General features: G+C 49.2%; 1 protein-coding gene across 1 annotated transcript; it reads left to right on the forward strand.

Moving 5' to 3' along the window:
- Positions 1–3,244: 3,244 nt before the first annotated feature.
- Positions 3,245–14,643, forward strand: LOC117887612 (dynein heavy chain 9, axonemal-like). Its single transcript, XM_034790256.1, has 3 exons — positions 3,245–4,018; positions 11,070–11,266; positions 14,358–14,643. The coding sequence occupies exons 1-3, from the start codon at positions 3,245–3,247 to the stop codon at positions 14,623–14,625; spliced, it is 1,239 nt and encodes a 412-aa protein (XP_034646147.1). The 3' UTR covers positions 14,626–14,643.
- The last annotated feature ends 3,647 nt before the right edge of the window (positions 14,644–18,290 follow it).

Raw genomic sequence — 18,290 nt, forward strand, 5'->3', positions numbered from 1 at the left:
ATTTATCAACATTGAATTTCATCTGTTATTATGTTGCCCAGTCACCCAGTTTCGAGAGATCCTTATGTAGCTCTTTGCAGTCTGCCCGGGACTTAACTATCTTGAGTAGTTTTCAGAGTAACAGCCGTGTTAGTCTGTATCCGCAAAAAGAAGAACAGGAGTACTTGTGGCACCTTAGAGACTAACAAATTTATTAGAGCATAAGCTTTCGTGGACTACAGAAGTGGGCTGTAGTCCACGAAAGCTTATGCTCTAATAAATTTGTTAGTCTCTAAGGTGCCATAAGTACTCCTGTTCTTCTTTTTGAGTAGTTTTGTAACATCTGCACATTTTGCCACCTCACTATTTACCCCTTTTTCCAGATCATTTGTGAATATGTTGAATAGGACTGGTCCCAGTACAGACCCATGGGGGACACCACTATTTACCCCCCTCTATTCTGAAAACTGACCATTTATTCCTACCTTTTAACCAAACATGTAAAAACGTTAAAAAAAAAAACAAAACGGGAGATGCTGGCTTGCTTCCGGGGGCCAAGAAAAGCCTTTGGCTCAGTCAGGCACCCAGGATCGAATCTTCAATTGCTACAAAATGGAACTGGTGGGAAAACATAGGACATTAAATCATGTGCCATGCATCTAAGGCAGGCTAAAAATAAACAGTAGGCTAATGGAGGCCTTTCAAGCAAGAAAGGGGAATAAAGGAGGAATCTCCGCTCCATTCTCTTTGATCTACACATGGGTGACCTGCCAGCCCTACTGGAACAGTTGCCCAAAGCTAAGAGTCCCACTGCACATCTCTGAGATAAAGTGCTGATCTGGCCATATTATCTAGCCAGCCAGCCCAAAGAAACTCACTGCCATACCCGGACCCTACAGGTCACTCTGGGAAAACTTAGAACTCAGACATTTCCGAATGAGCCCCAGATCAACCAAACAAGAGTAGAACTGTGCTGCAGAGCCATGAAGACTGAACACACTGTGACATTGCACTCCATATTCTTTATGAAAATATGCTTATGAGTGTGAATATGATGTAACTGGAATATGCTTTATGCAAAAGGTCTCTTGTAAGGTATCACTACAAAGCCTATAATCTACTGAGTGTGTTCATCCTATTTGCATGTATTATTTCTATGTCTGGAGTTAGGAGAATAAGATATAAACTTGTATTACTGATGTAAACATATTAAGTAGAAGCCATTAAGGGTGCTTCAGAATCAAACTGTAAATGGCTCTGTTTACCTGAAAACATTCCTGTGGGCCAGCCCAGGAAGAATGGAGGCTGGGATCTCACAGGACGTGATCATGTCACTTGATACTGGAATCCATCTTAAATCTGGTACTTTTCCATTTAGATGGCGGGGTGGGGACCTGGACAGACAAAAGATTCCCTCCTTGTGTCAAAGCTATAAAAGGGGGTGGAGCAGGACAAAGAGTCCCAGTCATGAGAATACCCCTGTTTACCACCTAAGATGTCTGCTAGAACTAACAAGGACTGTACCAGGGGAAAGGATTGGGTCCAGACTAGGAAGGAGTCTAGTCTGGGAAAGAAGTTTATTGGAATATCTCTCAGGGTGAGATCTTACCTGTAATTAGTTTCTTAATGTATTAGGCTTAGACTTGCGTGTTTTGTTTTATTTTGCTTGGTGACTTACTTTGTTCTGTCTGTTATTACTTGAAGCCACTTAAATCCTACTTTTTATACTTAATAAAATAACCTTTTTGTTTATTAATATGCCCAGAGTAAGTGATTAATACCTGGGGGAGCAAACAGCTGTGCATATCTCTCTATCAGTGTTATAGAGGGTGGACAATTTATGAGTTTACCCTGTATAAGCTTTATACAGAGTAGAAGATTTATTTGAGGTTTGGATCCCATTGGGAACTGGGTGCTGGAGGTAGGTAACCTGCTGAGCAGTTTTCACTTAAAGCCTGCAGCTTTGGGGGTGTGATTCAGACCCTGAGTCTGTGTTGCAGCAGGCTAGGCTCAAAAGGCAGGGTTCTGGTAGTCCCAAGCTGGCAGGGAAAATGGGCTCAGAGGTAATTTCAGCACATCAGGTAACAGCCCCAAGGGGGATCTCTGTGACTGAACCCGTCACACACACCTTCCCAGTAGGTCACAATAAATGCAGCAGGGAGCGTCAGACTGGCTCTCAAAGCACAAGAGAAAGCTCTGCAGGCTTCTATGCCACAAAGAAAAAACTGCCTCCTGCACAAGAAATTGCTAAAACTATTGCCCAGCTGCATGCAGCCCACTCTGCTAGAAGGCAGGAATGTGATCTTGGGGTTTGCACTACCTGGGACGAACCCTGACAGAAACCCTGTCCCTGCAGTTCTGCAAACAAAGCTGTGCAGAGGAACTCTAGCACCAATGCTGCCCAGCAGGACCAGGCCAATTCCCCCTTCCAGTCAACCCCCTTGGAAGGACGTTCAGCTTCTGGTGACATCCCAATGCTGCAAAGGCTCCCTCAGGCACAAAGCACTAGAGCAGGGGGGTTCAACCTTGTTTCATTGGCAGACCCCTTTGGGAAATTAGTCTGCAAACCCCCAGGGTTCATGGACCACAGGTTGAAATCCAAGTGCAAGCACAGTCCACTCCTTTGTGTCACCTCCAAAGCTGTAGCCGGCAGGGCAGGCCATGGAACACCACAGAACTCGCCAGCCCCCCCCCCCCCCCCCCACTGGGAGGAGTGCTGGAGAAAGAGAGAGAGAGAGAGTGTGTGTGTGTGCACATGCACCAGTGAACCAAATTGTAAACCCTGGATATGATGAAAACTACTTCAAGCCAGGGAGTGTGGCAGTCCCCCCTTCTAGTTCCAGCACCCCAGTTCTAGTGCCTATGCACACTTAGGGTGACCAGATAGCAAGTGTGAAAAATTGGGACCGGGTGGAAGAGCAATAGGTGCCTATATATGAAAAAGCCCCAAATATTGGGACTGACCCTATAAAATCAGGACATCTGGCCATGCTGGGACAAAGAAGTCAAACCCCAGGCGAGCCAGGTGCAGGTGGCTGGCAGAGTGATGGCACTAGGACACAGCACAGGCACACCTCTGGGACCCAGGGCCAGGCATGTGCCACAGTCATAGAATCATAGACTATCAGGGTTGAGAAGGGAGCTCAGGAGGTCATCTAGTCCAATCCCCAGGGCCCTAAGTGGCCCCCTCAAGGATTGAACTCACAATTCTGGGTTTAGCAGGCCAATGCTCAAACCACTGAGCTATCCCTCCCCTGCACTCATCATGAAACACCCACCCCGGTGGAGCCACAAGCTTCCACCTCCTGCCGCTCAAGGCTTGCCAGCCGGAGGGAACCGGAGCGGCCCCGGCGGCTGCCTCAGGCTGAGGAGGAGCCGCGTCCAGTCCCCAGAGCAACCGCAGCTCCGCCCTGTACACACGGTCGCCAAGGAGCCTCGGCGGAGCATCAAGCGCAGCCCCAGGCCCGCAGCGCAGCCCCCTTCCCGGACCGTGCCCGAGCGCAGCCCCCAGCTCCGGGACCCGGGCGCAGCCCTCTCCCCGGACCGTGCCCGAGCGCAGCCCCCTCCCCGACCCTGCCCCGAGCTTAGTCCCCAGCTCCGGGACCAGAGCGCAGCCCCCGCTCCGGGGTGTCCTGCCTGCAGCGCCATGGCCGGCCCGGAGGAGGAGGAGGGGTCCCCCGCGGAGGACGCCCCCGGCTTGGATCCCCGCGTCCGGCTGCTCGGGGAGCGCGTGTTGCGGAGCCTGCGGCTGAAGCCGGAGCGCTGGGAGCGCTGTGTGGGTAGCCCCGAGGCGCAGCCCCTGCTGCGGGGCTTCCTGGAGGGCGCCGCGGGGCAGCCGCCGCTGCTGGTGGTGACGCTGAGCCCGGCGGGGCAGCTGGCGCTCAGCACCCAGCTCCCCGCCAGCCCCGGCCGCAGCAAGGCGCTGTTCTTCCTCCGCAGGGGTCCCGGGCCGCTGAGCGCCCCGCCCGGCCCCGGGGAACTACTCTACGGGGACCTGCCCGCCTCCTCCCTGGAGCACTTCGCCACCCTGGTGGAGGAGGTAAGGGGGCCGCGGGAAGCCCCAGCGCGGGGGCGGATGGATGGGATCCCAGGAGCAGCCCCTTCCCCTCCGCGGTTCTGGGTCCTGGCGGCTGGCAGGGACCTACCCCTTGTTGCGGCTGTCCCCCTTCTGGCCTGGCTCCCAGTCTATAGCAGCCCAGGGAGCCAGCGAGGTGCCCAGCCTGGCTGTGCTAGTGCCCCAGGTCCCTGGGCTGACCTGGCACCAGAAGGGAATCTCTCTGGTTCCCACCTTAGTTCAGAGGTCTGTGACCCATCCCCACTCTCAAGGCTCTGTCCCCTCAGCCTGGCTGAGACGGAGGTGCAGGCTAAGGAGCTGTAGCCTGGCCAAGCAGTGGGGTCTTTTAGCTCAGGGAGTAGCAGCTCATGCTTGGGGAATCAGAGATTTCAGGGTCAGTCCCTGCTGTGGTGACTCACCCAGGGGTGTCCCCAGGGACACAGGTCACAGGGGTAAAAAAAACAAGTTGCTAAGGGGTTGTGTGCAATGTTAAGGTAACATCAAGAAGAGCAAGTCACTAAGGGACAACAATGCAAAACTGGAACGCACACAACACAGTGTAACGCCATATACCTCGGTACATCAGCCCCACACATCCCTGTTCCCAGATACCATCCATTCCCAGAGAAAAGCTGTTCTACTCATCCACACTCACAGGCCACCCAGATACCCTTAACTCTGCCATCTGTAAGCCCAGAAGGGAAGTGTTTACAAAATCAAAACACACCTGTAGACAGGGCCTGTTTAATGCCAGTGTTCCTATGGGATTAATCTGTATTTCTCATGGGTAGCTTGAATCTGGGTTATTTCCGTTTAGGACTTGTTAAGAATCACAACTAATATGTCCTTTTGTTTGTAATTTTAATATTGTGAACTAAAATATGTTACCAGTATTTTTCCCACTAGAGGTGTCACCTAATGAATTTTTTTTTAAATAAACATTTATTTTGAATGTGTTCAGTATTAATTTAAGATGGGAAATCTACACAATGATAAGAGTGTATGTGGAAATAGGTGTGAATGTGGCAGTATTTTGGAGTTGACATTGTTATATTAAGACATTGAACCTTCAGCTCACAGTTGTAGGCTACCAACCAAGTTATTTTGATTTTGTGGGGTAGCATATTTGTTTATGTGGAGCAATATTACATCTCAGTCTTTTTGATGGGTTCTGCAATTTGGTAAATCATAATTGCACAGATTGCAGTGTTTGTGTGCTGTGACTTTGTTTGTAAATGGTGACAGGTAGCATATGAGAGGACTTGTAAACTCCAGCTGTTATGTAAAATTTTTTGGGTGTAATGAATAGTTTTAGATTGATGTCACTGGGGCTCCTTTGGTCATGTGTCCTGAGCAGGGTGCATGTACTGATCTCTGCCATGCATATTTCTTTATGTAGCTTTTTGTCCGGGAGATGTAAGCATTGTTTCATGGCACTCCACGGAGGGTAGAGTTAAGGGTCTGACTGTGGTGACAGTAGCTGAGTAGGACTGGTCGGCTGGGGGAATGGGCAGTGTGTGAGTGAGTGAGAGGATGTAGGTGAATGGCTTTGTGCTGTGTTTCCTGGCATTGTGCGTTTGGGCTTTGCTTCACTGTCTCTCAGCCACCTGAACTGTTTTTCACAAAGTGTCTTTTGTGTTTGAACTTCCTGGTTTTCTTGAAAATAGAGAGAGGCAGGCTCAAGAGGACTCAACCAAGGAGGCTCCTCCTCCTCCCCTGTGCAATCGCTTTGCACCTGCTGTGTGTGCAGAGTAGGGTGAAGCTGGGCTGGCACCAAGGGGATGCATGGCTCTCCTGGGTGAATTGCATCAGGGGCTCAGTGCCAACCCCATAGATTCTTCTGGTACAGGGGATGTTTCAGGGCAGATTGAGGGCAGGAAGAGACAGGCCTGCACCCCAGGGATCCCCTGCTACAGTGAGGCCCATAGGGACTATGGCAGTGGGAGGTAGGGAGGGCAAGCTAGGGCTGTCCGCAGGCTGCTCTAACCTGCTACTGTGGCCCCTCTGTCCTCTGTCTGTCCCAGCATCACATCAGGGAGGTGCAAAGCCTCCCCTCTCAGTCCCTGTGCTCACTCAGGAACCCAACGTGCTATAGAAAATCCACACTCAGTTTGATCATTCGTGACTCTTCTCTGATGTGAACAAACTGCACTATTGGGCTGAATCAGCCACTCACACTGGGGACAGGAGCAGGCCCTTCCACCCAGGGTGGGGCAGGCCATGCAGCTGAGCCCGCAGCTCTGTGGTGATGCCTCCTATGGGAACGCCTCTGCTTGTGTCACATGTGCTCTTTGGCAGAGGGACCGAGCTGGGCCTGAAGGCAGTGCAGGAGCAGCGCAGAGCTGCAAGCAGAGCTGCTGAGCAGGCTCAACCCTCTGCTGAAGATCTTCATGTGATTCTCTCATCTTCCCATTCTCCTGCTCTGCCCTGTCAGCCAAACCCTTGCTTCTCTGAAGGAGCACGGTACCCAAGTGGAATGAACACTGGTCTTGCTGGCTAGGCTGTCTTCAATGACCTGCGTGGAAGACTTGAAGGAGTCTGAAGAATCTCTCCTTTTGCTGGCCAGGGTGCCTGACCAGAGCCCGATGTAGTGACACCTTTTCTGCTGCAGTAACATGTATGGCCCTGGCAGTTGGGATGTCACGCAATTAAGTTCACTGTTTTATTGGGGATTTTTTTTTTTTTATAATTTGTGTGGCTGTTCCCTAGCCTAGGCTATAGTCTAGTGTACTAAATACCGTGAGTTCCTCGCTGTGTGTGACTGTTAACGTGAGAACACCGTACTGAGTGAACACAGGAATTATGGAGATGGTGGCCACAGCTCTGTAGTTAAGGTTGACTTTTCCATCAATGACAGGGATTCAGTTTTTTTATTACGTATGACAGCATCCTTGCACCTTCCCCACAATTACAGCACTTGCTCCTTGAATTTCGAATGACTTCTCAGAGAAGTTAAACATAAATCCATTAATTAGTTTATGAATGAAAATTAATTTTAAAATCGGTCCTTTAAGAACTTTAGCGGCTTGTTAGACTCTGCTCAGTCATTGTCTATTAACAGAGAAATTGGCAGAAAGGTGAATCTTGAGAAAATCTGGTGCAATAATTAGTTGTTTTTGAAAATACAGATAGATGAATATATAGATATTTAGAATTAATGGTAACTTTATCCATTATTTCTCATAATTGAAAGTTTCCCCTTCAGCAGAGGCTGAGGAATAAAGTTCTGCTCTAGAAAAATTTACCAAGAATTGCCCTCTTTCAAAATGGCTGCCATCTCCTGTTCTCATCGGGACTGAAGCCACAGGCTGCCTTTAGCAAAGATAGCCTACTCCTGCATTCTGCTGCGCCTCTCTGCCTCCAGCATAGCTTCACTCCAGTTGGGAACAGTGGGAAGAAGTGTCCATCTTTGGTAAGGGCAGCCGATGGTTTCAATCCTATTGAGAATAATTTGAGATGGTGACTATTTTGAAAAGGCCATCTTAACCAAGGGTAAAACCAACTCTTTGGACTCCACCTGGAAACCAATAGGCTGGCAGTAGAGGTCCCAGAACACAGACGTCATGTGCTGCTGCCAAGATACACTGCATTGTGCACTGGCTTCAGTTTCTGGGTTGATTTAAGGCCAAGCCCCATGTAGAGTGCATTACAGTACTCTAATCCCGAGGTGATAACAGCATGAATAATGGTAACAAGGACCTCACCTGAAAGAAACGCACAACCTCAGTACAGATGAAGATGGACAAGAGCCTTCCTAGAAGCTGCTGCTATATGATTATGATCATCTAGCAAGAGCTAGGCTCCAATATCCCCTCAGTCACAGTGGCTAATACAATCCTTGTCGTATCTTCTGGTTGTTTCCTCCAACCAATAAACATTACCTCTGTCTTATTTGGACTGAGCTTCAGCCAGTTAGCTCTCATTGAAGTCCCAATCTCACTCAGACATCACAGAACAGTGGCTGATTTGAATCAGACAGATGCACTGCTGGCTGTCAGCATACTGAAAGCACTGATCTCCCATATCCTCTCATTAACCTTTCTAATGGCCTTGCACACAAGTGGAACAAGAGTAAAGACACGTGGGGAACTTGCTGGGCTCCAGATGAGTGCCCTCAGTGATGAAGAAAAGTCTCCTAAAGCCACCTTCTGGAGGGAAAGGAGTCACCAGAGAACAACCCCATCTGCTCCTGTTACATTCTGCAGCTTAGGACCAATGGTATTGAAAGCAGCTGGTAGATTTAATCATATCAGCCTGGAAACCCAGTCTCCTTCCATCCCTAGGGTGAGATAATTTCTGCTGGAGCAATATCTGTTCTGTGCCCTTATTGACAAGAGTTAAAGAGACCTGAGACATCTAGGTGTTCTGCAAGGTGTTCTGTGTCTAATCTTAACCAGAACTGGAAGATTAGACACTGGGCAATTGTCAGCCAGAGTGTCAAAGTTAAGTGTTGGTTTTTTGAACAAAGGACATATAACAGCTTCCGTAAGAGAAACTGGCATGCTGTCCTCCCTAGGCGTTGGCTATCTCCACTAGCAACAGAAAATCCAGTCCGATCTTAACACAGCATCAAGACAATAATGCTTTAGCTGAGCTCCAAGTAGCAGCTTTACAGCTCTCAATCAGCACAGGATGAATAAATGCTGTGGAAGTGACCGCTACCCACCTTCCAGTAGAAAGGTCTGTAAGTTGTTCTTGTGGAGGAACTTCACTGAGCACATAGCATGGGTGGATACAGAATATGATCCCATTGGATCACTTCTGGACTGAATGGGACTAGCCTTTAGCTTTTCAGCAAAAGCCACAGGCAGTATTGGGGAGGTCATGAAAGGCATTGTCCCCACAGCCGTCTGAACACCTGAGGCGTGCAGCTGAGTTTAGCATGGAAGATCATGAGGCTTAAGAACAATACTGACACAGGAACTGTCTTATTTCAGTCAAAATATGGGACCACAGTCCAGGCTTTGGGATGGGTTGTTAGGATGGCTTCCCCCTTAAGAAAACTGTCATCAAAGCCTGCAGCTGCCACTCTCCTGGCATATGAGAGAGCCTGCAGGAAGGAACCTCCAATGACAGGTGAAAGGAGCAGACACCAAGAGGCACTGAAGGATCCCCCATAGCCTAGATCAGCGGTCTGAAACACGCGGCCCACGGAGCTCTTCCCTGCCCGCCAAGCTCCCCACGCCCCCCCCCCCCTCCCCGCCCCCCTGCCGCCGCACCTCACCCCCCCCCATCACTTCCCCCCGTCGCCCCGAACCCCTAACCCCCCCACCCCAGGTTATTTTATGTGGCAGCTAAGCTCCCTGGGCACTGCTTCCCAATGTTTGGGGCCAGATCTCTCCCCTGGCCCCGCCTGCCACCCCCAAACACCTCCCCCGAGTGTCCCCCGGTCTCACTTGCTGCCCCCTCACCGCCTGAAGCCTGCAGCTCATGCTGACTCTGCTCCACTCTCCTCTGCCAGCTTCCAGCATCACCTGCTGCCGCAGGGTCCTAGTGCCACCTTCACTAGGGCCAGGGCAGGTTGCCCTTCCCCTGCCCTTCTGCCCTAGTCCTGAGCCTCTCCAATGCCCTGAGCCTCTCCAATGCCCCAAACCCCTCATCCCACAGTCCTCCCCCCTGCACTCCCTCCTATCCCCAAACTCCATCCCAAAGCCTGAGCCCCCCACCCCCTGCCCCAGCCCGGAGCCTGAACCCAGCACCCAAACTCCATCCCAGAGTCTGCACCCCAGAGTCCCTCCCCTATCCAAACTCCCTCCCAGAGTCTCAGGAAGGTGGGGGTGGAGTTTGGGGGATGCAGGTTCTGGGCACCACCAAAATTTCTACAAACCTGTCACCCCTGGAAGAGGCAGAGCAGAGGGGTGGAGTGGTGGTGCAGCCCAGTGCAGTGGGGGGGCTTTACTGAGTGTATATATTTTATTAAAACCGCTTGGAGGAGGAGGTGGAGAAGAGATGGGGCAGGGGCGAGGCCTCATGGAAGAGGTGGAGTGGGGGCGGGGTCAGGGGCGGCAAGGGGGGTGTCAGTGATGCGGCCTTTGGGCCAATGCACTAGTCCTCATGTGGCCCTTGTGGTCATTTGAGTTTGAGACCCCTGGCCTAGATGCAGTTAGGATTGCAGTTCCATAGAGTCACAGTTTGTGCTTTTGAACATACATGGTGCTCAGACCTTTAACATGCTCTTTTTAAAAGCAGACTGAGCCCTCTTGCATGGAGGAGTTAGAAACGAATCCCAAATCCAGTAAAAACAAGGAACATTTTAAAATGACTAATAAAGGACAAGAGCCTAGAGCCATCCGTTCACCCATTCCTAGTTAGAGCCATGTGGATGTAAAGCAGGTGGGCAGATAGTGAGTGATGAAGTGCTGTGTGGAATTGGCTGGATCTCTTTTCTGTTCCTTTCCAGACTCTCAAATGTTTGGGTTTTTGAAAGGTGTAGAATATAAGTAAGAAATACTGTTTTGGTGTGTGGTGGTAGGACTCCAACATCACACACTTTCCAGCATAACTCCTGCTGAATTAGCTTTTTATTTGGGAATAATCTTTTGATTTCTGAGCTCTTTGTTCTAGACATTGATAAATGCAGAAGCAAGGAGCAAATGCTGCTACAGAGGAGTTCTGGGGTTTTATAACTAAATTGTGTCCTTTTGAAAGGTACTGAGCCTACAAACCCAATAATTATCCACAAAACAGGTGGAGTGTTGGGGGCAGAGGTGCAGGCTTCTTCATACATGTCCCAAATATAAACTGCAAGGACTGCTACTGTGGGGTAGAGAAGAAATAACTTGCTGTGGCTCATTCAGTCCTTGGAGACTGCTCCGATTGCCAACAGGGCTGACAATTACAATGGGTGTTATATGAATGCCAGTCCATTAGGAACCAGCCTGAACCCCCTCCATGCTCATTTCATGTGGGCACACAGGATCCAGTTTGGTGGCTGGCTGATGAAAGGCTCTGGGGCTCGTGAGCTATTCAGTCCCACTTGGCTTTTTCTTCTTTATTACTTATCTGCTGTAAACTGGCTCAATGGTTTATATTACAGGTAGTAGCACCAGTCCTGGCAAACCAGAAGAATCATCACAGCTGGCCACATGTGGTGTCACAGGACATTATGCGTCATGTCCACAGCCTGAAAAGTAACATTTTTGTGGTTATTGGTCAAGTAAAAGGGAAGACCCTACTCCCCCTTCCAGCAGGCTCTGAGAGAATGGAGTATATAGATTGTGAAAATGAAAAAACGTAAGTGAAGTTTTGAGTTTTCATCTACTTTGCTCGCCGCATGTTTGTTTTTATTTCTGCTAGGAATCCCATGCAAAAATAAGCAGGACTTTCCTCATTCACTGTCCATTCTCCTTGCTAGTCAGCCAAGGAAGTGAGGCCTAATACTCAACCTGATGGCATTTCTGTTTGTCTGCCTGTAACACGATAACTTTTGAAGACCACATCCAATCAGTTTCACAATTATTGGAAACATTTGAAGCGTCGGTGGGAAGAACCCCATTGATTTTGGGGGTAGTCAGTAAACCAAAACATTGGAAAAGCCTCATTTCCTTACTGTGTCCATTGCATGCTCTAGGCAGGTGGGGATTGTGACATCAGAGATAACGCAGCCAGTCATCATTCACACCCTCTAGTTCAGGGGTGGGCAAACTTTTTGGCCTGAGGGCCACACTGGGGGTAGGGATAGCTCAGTGGTTTGAGAGATGGCCTGCTAAACCCAGGGTTGTGAGTTCAATCCTTGAGGGGGCCATTTAGGGACCTGGGGCAAAAATCTATCGGGGACGGTACTTGGTCCTGCTAGTGAAGGCAGGGGACTGGACTCGACTCGACTCGATGGCCTTTCTAGGTTCCTTCCAGCTCTATGAGATAGGTATATCTCCATATTATAATTATCTGAGTATAGAAATTGTAAGGTGGGCCATGAATGCTCATGAAATTGGGGTTGGGGTGTAGGAGGGGGTGAGGGCTGTGGCTGGGGGTGCAGACTCCGGGGTGGGAATGGTAATGAGGTGTTTGGGTTGCAGGAGTGTGGGCTGGGATCGAGGGGTTTGTAGTGTCGGGGGTGGGATCGGGATGCAGGCTCTGGGGGGCACTTACCTCAAGAGGCTCCCGGAAGCAGCGGTATGTCCACCCTCCGGCTCCTATGTGGAGGCATGGTCAGGCGTCTCTGCTGCGCACTGCCCCGTCTGCGGGCGCCTCCCCTACAGCTCCCATTGGCCATGGTTCCTGGCCAATGGGAGCTGGGGGAGGCAGCGCTTGGGGCGGGGGCAGTGTGCGGAGTGGAGCCTCCTGGCTGACCCTTTGTGTAGGAGCCGGAGAGGGGACATGCTGCTGCTTCCGGGAGCTGTGCAGAGCAGCCCGCAACCCTGCTCCCTGGCTGGAGCGGGGCAAGCCCCAGATCCCTCTCCCCAGAGAGAGCTCGAGGGCCCAATTAAAATGGCCTGCGGGCCGTAGTTTGCCCACTCCTGCTCTAGTTCATTTACATGCTTCAATCCTATTGGTTGAAATGCACCAGCAAAAGAAACCTGTGGCTCAGAACTGAGGTGCTCCGACACAGTGGGGAGTCATGGGGGTTCAGGGCTGGAATAGTGGGAACTGCTTCAGATCGGAAGCTGTATTGGAGTGAGGCTGGAGCTTTGCACTGTCGGTCCCGCCCCACTAAGCCTGTCTCAGGCAAGATCATTTTACCTTTGTCCAGTCAAAACTTGTAATTTAGCTAGCCAGTGCCCATTTGGTGCCAAAGGTAGAGAGATTCCTTTGCCTGCAGCAGCCAGGGGGAAATGTGAAGGGGAGAGATGACCAAGGCAGGCAGCAGGGTTAGAGGTTAAGGTTTAAGACTAGGGTTTGGGTTTCTTGAGGGAGGGAGTGCTGATTGGGTGAGTTATTTATGATGTCACAGTGCTACTGCTCAGGCGCCTCTGAGCATATGGGCTGCCACGGGAAGTTGCTGATGTGAAACTGCTGAAGCAACAAGGAGAGGAAGAGGAGTGGCTTAGATTAGGTAACATTAAATGTAGGTGAAATGGCTACAGGGTCAGGGGTAGAGACTGTGTCCCTGCCACTCCCCCCACCTGCCAGCTCAGCCGGCAGCAGCAATGGAGTGTGTAACCCTCTAGACTAGAGGAAACAAACCCTGTTCCTCTTTATCATTTTCTTTGCCTCACCATGGTGCTGCTGCCTGTCTTTAGATGATGCATCTCCCTGCCTAGGGGCATGTTCCCACTCCTGTTGACTTCAGAGGAGCAGGATCAAGCCAAAGATTGTAACTGAGAGGTTCAGTGATTAATTTTTTTTTTTTAAATGGAGATATCCTATCTCCTAGAACTGGAAGGGACCTTGAAAGGTCATTGAGTCTAGCCCCCTGCCTTCACTAGCAGGACCAAGTACTGATTTTGCCCCAGATCCCTAAGTGGCCCCTCAAAGATTGAACTCACAACCCTGGGTTTAGCAGGCCAATGCTCAAACCACTGAGCTATCCCTCCCCCCGCAGTGACAGGTGCTACAGAGAAACCCAGAATAGACAGGCCCTGAGAGAAGCTGATCCCCATAGCTGGCCAAGCAAAGGGAGACCCAACTCTGCTCTATGGAATTTCTTTGACTGTCTTTCTGTCTGTCTGCCACACAAAAACCTTTGAAGACTGAGCCCATTTGGTGCTGCAGGCATAGGAGCATTGTGACATCCAACAGTTATCAGGAGGTGTGCTCCCCGTTTCCAGCCTTTTGGGCAGCAAGCTGGCACCTCCTCTGCTCCTTCAGCTTAGCAGCCACCTTGCATGGTTTCTTTCCTAGCTGAGTCTAGTAAATCGCTGGAGGCAAAATGGAGCAGGTTGTGCAAAGAGCAGCATTGGGAAAGATGATTCTGCTTGAGGCATAGTCTCCCCAGTGCTCCTCATGGGATGGGGGGCTCCACACCACCCCCTACTGGGGCACTGGCATACATGCCACAATCTTGTCCATGCTGTGCAAGTTCAGATACTAAACACGAGCAAGTCTCGTGCCAAGGGCATTCACATGTACCTCAGGGGGTCAGAAAGTAAGATGTTTGGGTGCATTATTGTTTCTGCCTGCCTTCCCTTGAATGATCAGGTACTGGTCACTGCTGGTGGCAGGATGTTGGCTTAGATGATGGTATCCACTATAAAGGCATTTCAGAAACTTTCTCCAGAATGAATTTACTGTACTATTAAAAAAAAGTGTGGGGATTTAAGATACACAGCACCTTGTGAAATAAACATTGGCATCTGGTTATTTTGCACAGCATATCTGATTCCTGCGCATTGTCAAACAAAAACCAAACTTCACAGGGAGACTTTGTATTTACTTTCTGCAGTGTGGAACTGGTGGATAAATCTCTCGTGCACGCCATTGAGTCAACAGTGATAGAGTGGAGCTACCAGATCCAGGGAGCGTTGAAAAGAGAGTCATCAGAGCCACTTCTGCAAGGCAGCAACCCCAATCCAAAGGTGGAGTTAGAATTCTGGAAAAACAGGTGCGTTGCAGGCAGCCTGGCAGTGTATGTTTGTCAGTCAAAGCTCGTGTTACATGGAAGGGAAATGCTGCAAGCAGCCAGCACTACTCAGACAAGATATGAAGACTAATCAGTTTAAAGTTTATATAAAGACTCAAGATAGAGAAGTTTATTCAAGCTCATAAAATAACCATGAGCTGTGAAATACATAGGAGGTCACTGCTGGTGAACTGGCAGTATTTCAACTGACCACCAGCGTAGGGGCTCCATACCTAAGGGATCTTTTCTAAAATCCCACTTCCATCACAGCTAAGAACAGGCGACACTGTGACTGGGACCCCAGGGTACAACCTGGAACAATGAGACTGCTCTGCTCCCTTAACTCTCCAGCCTGGGCTGTCTCTCTCAATGCTTTGCTAGTGACAAGCAGCAGGTGCTGTTATCACTCAGCCACCAGCATAGAGACACACCCAGGTAAGTTGCATGAGTGCTCTCTAAGCCACTCATGAACTGTAAAGTGGGAGACACCAGCAAATCCTTCTCTTGAACAGTGCAAACGTATTAATTAGTTTGCCACTTCGTCAAAGGATAGTGGGCTGTGCACCAGCCTTTGTAATCTGAGCAGATTCCCCAAGCACTTTAGATAAACTCACTGGTAAAGATAAACCATTAAAATAGGCTTATTAACTACAGAAAGATAGATTTGAAGTGATTATAAGTGGTAGGCATAAGGTCAGAGTTAGTTACCTAAGAAATAAAAGTAAAATCGCAGTCTAAATCCTAACCTCCATTAGACTAAGCAAGATTTTAATCAAACAGCTTTTCTCACCCCACTAAGTTGCAGGCAGGTTACAGTTCTTAGTACACAGCCTAGGACCAATCTCATCAGTTTGAAGTCTTTGTCTTCTCAGCGTTCTTGGTACCTTCAGCGTAGGTGGTGGAGGAGAGAGGTAATTGCATGATGTCACTGTCCCTTATTTTATACTTTCAGTTCATGTCCCAGGAATGATACTGGCCAGGCATGTCCTGGTGGGCCTTGATGAGTCACAGAGTTGAGCAATCTCCATTGTGCAGTGCTTGTACAACTGTGTCTCACAAAATTATAAATCTCTTGTTTACATTTCCCCGGCTGGTCAATGGCTCACGATGGTCACTTCACGCCCGCCTGGGTGAGGGTCACCTCCTTTGTTGCCACTGGAGAGCTAGCTGTGGGCAACTCCCGGACACACAATGTATTTCAGTAACAACCATATAGCAGAATATCATAATTTCATACACGCTAACAATATACATGTTTTGACAGGACAATGGGTTTCAGCAGATCATGACCTTTCATATGGCACCTTACACGGCACGCTTTGTATGAAATATCACAACCATATACAAATGATGAGTATGGGGGTTACAGGGTGCTACTTTGAGGTACAATGCATCACAGACACCGGTAAGAGCTAATTGAAGCCTCTCACTGGGCTTCTTTCCCTCTCTCCAAGAAACTCAAAGCCAGTTTTTGAAGCCCAAAACATGTTAGATTTTCTGACAAAAAGGAATCCATTTCTCTGCTTGCAGTGAGGGTTAGAGGCCTCAGTAGCAGCGACAGACCCTGACTCAGGAATCAGACTTGCTACAAGCTGTTTTTATTTACAATAGGCTCCAGTGATTTAACATGCTCAGCCAACTCAGTTAAAAAATGCAGAGCTAATTTCCTATCCTCCAACCCTCCTGTCTGGTACTTCAGGAGGGGCACCTGGCAATTGGACTGCGGGCAGTCACTGACTTTGACCCCTGGACTGGGCTTCCCCTTGGAATAAGGATTAGCCCTCACAGTGCTGAAGCCCATGAGGTCTGAGGAACTCCCATGAGCCAGCAGCCGCGCAGGCTAGGTGTGAATTGCTCCACGCAGATGGAGTGGAGATGGACATTTATTTGCCTGGGTTCAGTTGCTGTGATCTCTACCTAGAGCTCTCATCTCTCTTGCTTTGCTGTAGGTATGAGGACCTGGAATGCATTTACAATCAGCTGAAAACTCAGAAGGTGAGGAAAATGGCTGAACTGCTAGACAGAGTGCAGAGCAGCTACTTCCCAGCCTTCAAAGCGATGTTCAGAGATGTCGTAGAAGGTGAGATTTGGGCACCCTCTTTGCCTTAGCTATGCTGATTTCATGGTTGGTCTTTTCCCCATCCCCTGATTTTTATAGCTACAGTCCCAATACGACTGGTCTGCAGTGGCATTGGTCCTTGTTGCCCTAGTGAGAGAGGGGTGCAGGGAGGGGATTGTTGGGAAGGGCATCCTGGAGGACGAAGGGGCAGAAGAGTTAGAGGTTTGGGATTGTAGATGATCCTGCAGTTTTGGTACCATCTTGGGACCAGTTTGATTACTGGTCTGTGGATCCAGAAACCTCCCAAAAGTCATGGAGAGGAATTTTGGGATTTGTTCCGCCTTTAATAATAATCTTATATTAATCCAGAGTGCCTCATCCTGATGGATTAATGTCACCTACTACAGTGTGATCGTGGTGGCTGCTTTACAGCAAGCCACAGCCCTTCACAACAGTTTAGGGCAGGAAATGTTGAATACTGTATCCAACTGGAACTACAAGGGGAGTTTTCATTAGACTACTTGTTGCCCAAACTGGAATTTAGTCTGGACACCACCCCAGTCTTGTGAAAATAATCGTTTGCAACTGCTGTGGGCAGAGCACCTTTTGGTCTGAGGATATTAAGGCACTCGATAAAGGTGGGCAGATATCATTCTCCCTGTTTTCCTGAGGAGTCATTGCAGGTGTGGAAAGCTGATGTGACATGCCCAAGGTCACACAGCAGGACAGCAGGTCAATGGCTTGGCTGAGTAGAGAACTCAGATTTTGATTCTGAGTCCTCAGTGCAGACTTTTTGTCAGAGCAATCTCCAGGAAAAGTGCAATGGGTCTGAGTGCAATAAATGTTTGCGTCCTTGGTTTTATGTTTCATCTGAAAAGAGTGTCTTCTAGCATTATGTTGGACTGGATCAGAGGGAACATCCTTAGAAACACTCCATACAGCTCCTGGGATCTCCTTCAAGATCTTCCATCCAGTATTGACCTGCTTAGTTCATAAGATCTGACAAGACCATCGTCCTAATTGGTATCACTTCTAAAGAAGACATAGTGATAAAAGATTAAAGCCTGGGTTAGTGTCCTCTAGATGATGCTGGGGATTAACGTTCCAGCCTTTCTCCTCCTTATTTTGCCCTCCCAGTGCATTTACACTGGAACAAGAGGAATTACTCCTTTGGGCAGACAAAGGACCGTTGCCTCCCTATTTAAATCAGAATTATAAGAATGTTGGCACATTTATTCAGAAATGTTGTCATTTTACAGAAAAAAAAGGGAATAGTTTCTAAGAAGTTTTCTACTGTGTGTCTTTGAGAAGCAAAATTACAGCCAAGCAATGCCCAACTCTGCAGAAGTTCAGTCTTCTCAAGTAAGCCATGCCCAGTGGAATTCAGTCCAGCCCAAACAAAATCCTGAAAATTTACTGTAGTTTCCTTCATTATCGGGGAAGGAGGAATCTCTGAGGAGGCCGTGAGGGCTAGCTTGATAAGGGGGATTTAGGCTGAGCGTTACAGCGCTTAAGCCCCGCCCCCTCAAAGGAACTTCAGTGCCTAAGTCTGGGCAGAGATAGGGGCTTCCCTCTGCTTGGGATTCACCGCTATTGAATCTGTTCCTGGAGTTAGGCTGACCTAGCTTAAGCACCTTTCTCAAGAAAAAATGAGGAGGTATGCTTGGTACCCTTCCACCGTACCCAGTAGTTCAAGC

Source organism: Trachemys scripta, chromosome 14 (assembly GCF_013100865.1).
Source record: "Trachemys scripta elegans isolate TJP31775 chromosome 14, CAS_Tse_1.0, whole genome shotgun sequence".
NCBI classification, from domain to species: domain Eukaryota; kingdom Metazoa; phylum Chordata; order Testudines; family Emydidae; genus Trachemys; species Trachemys scripta.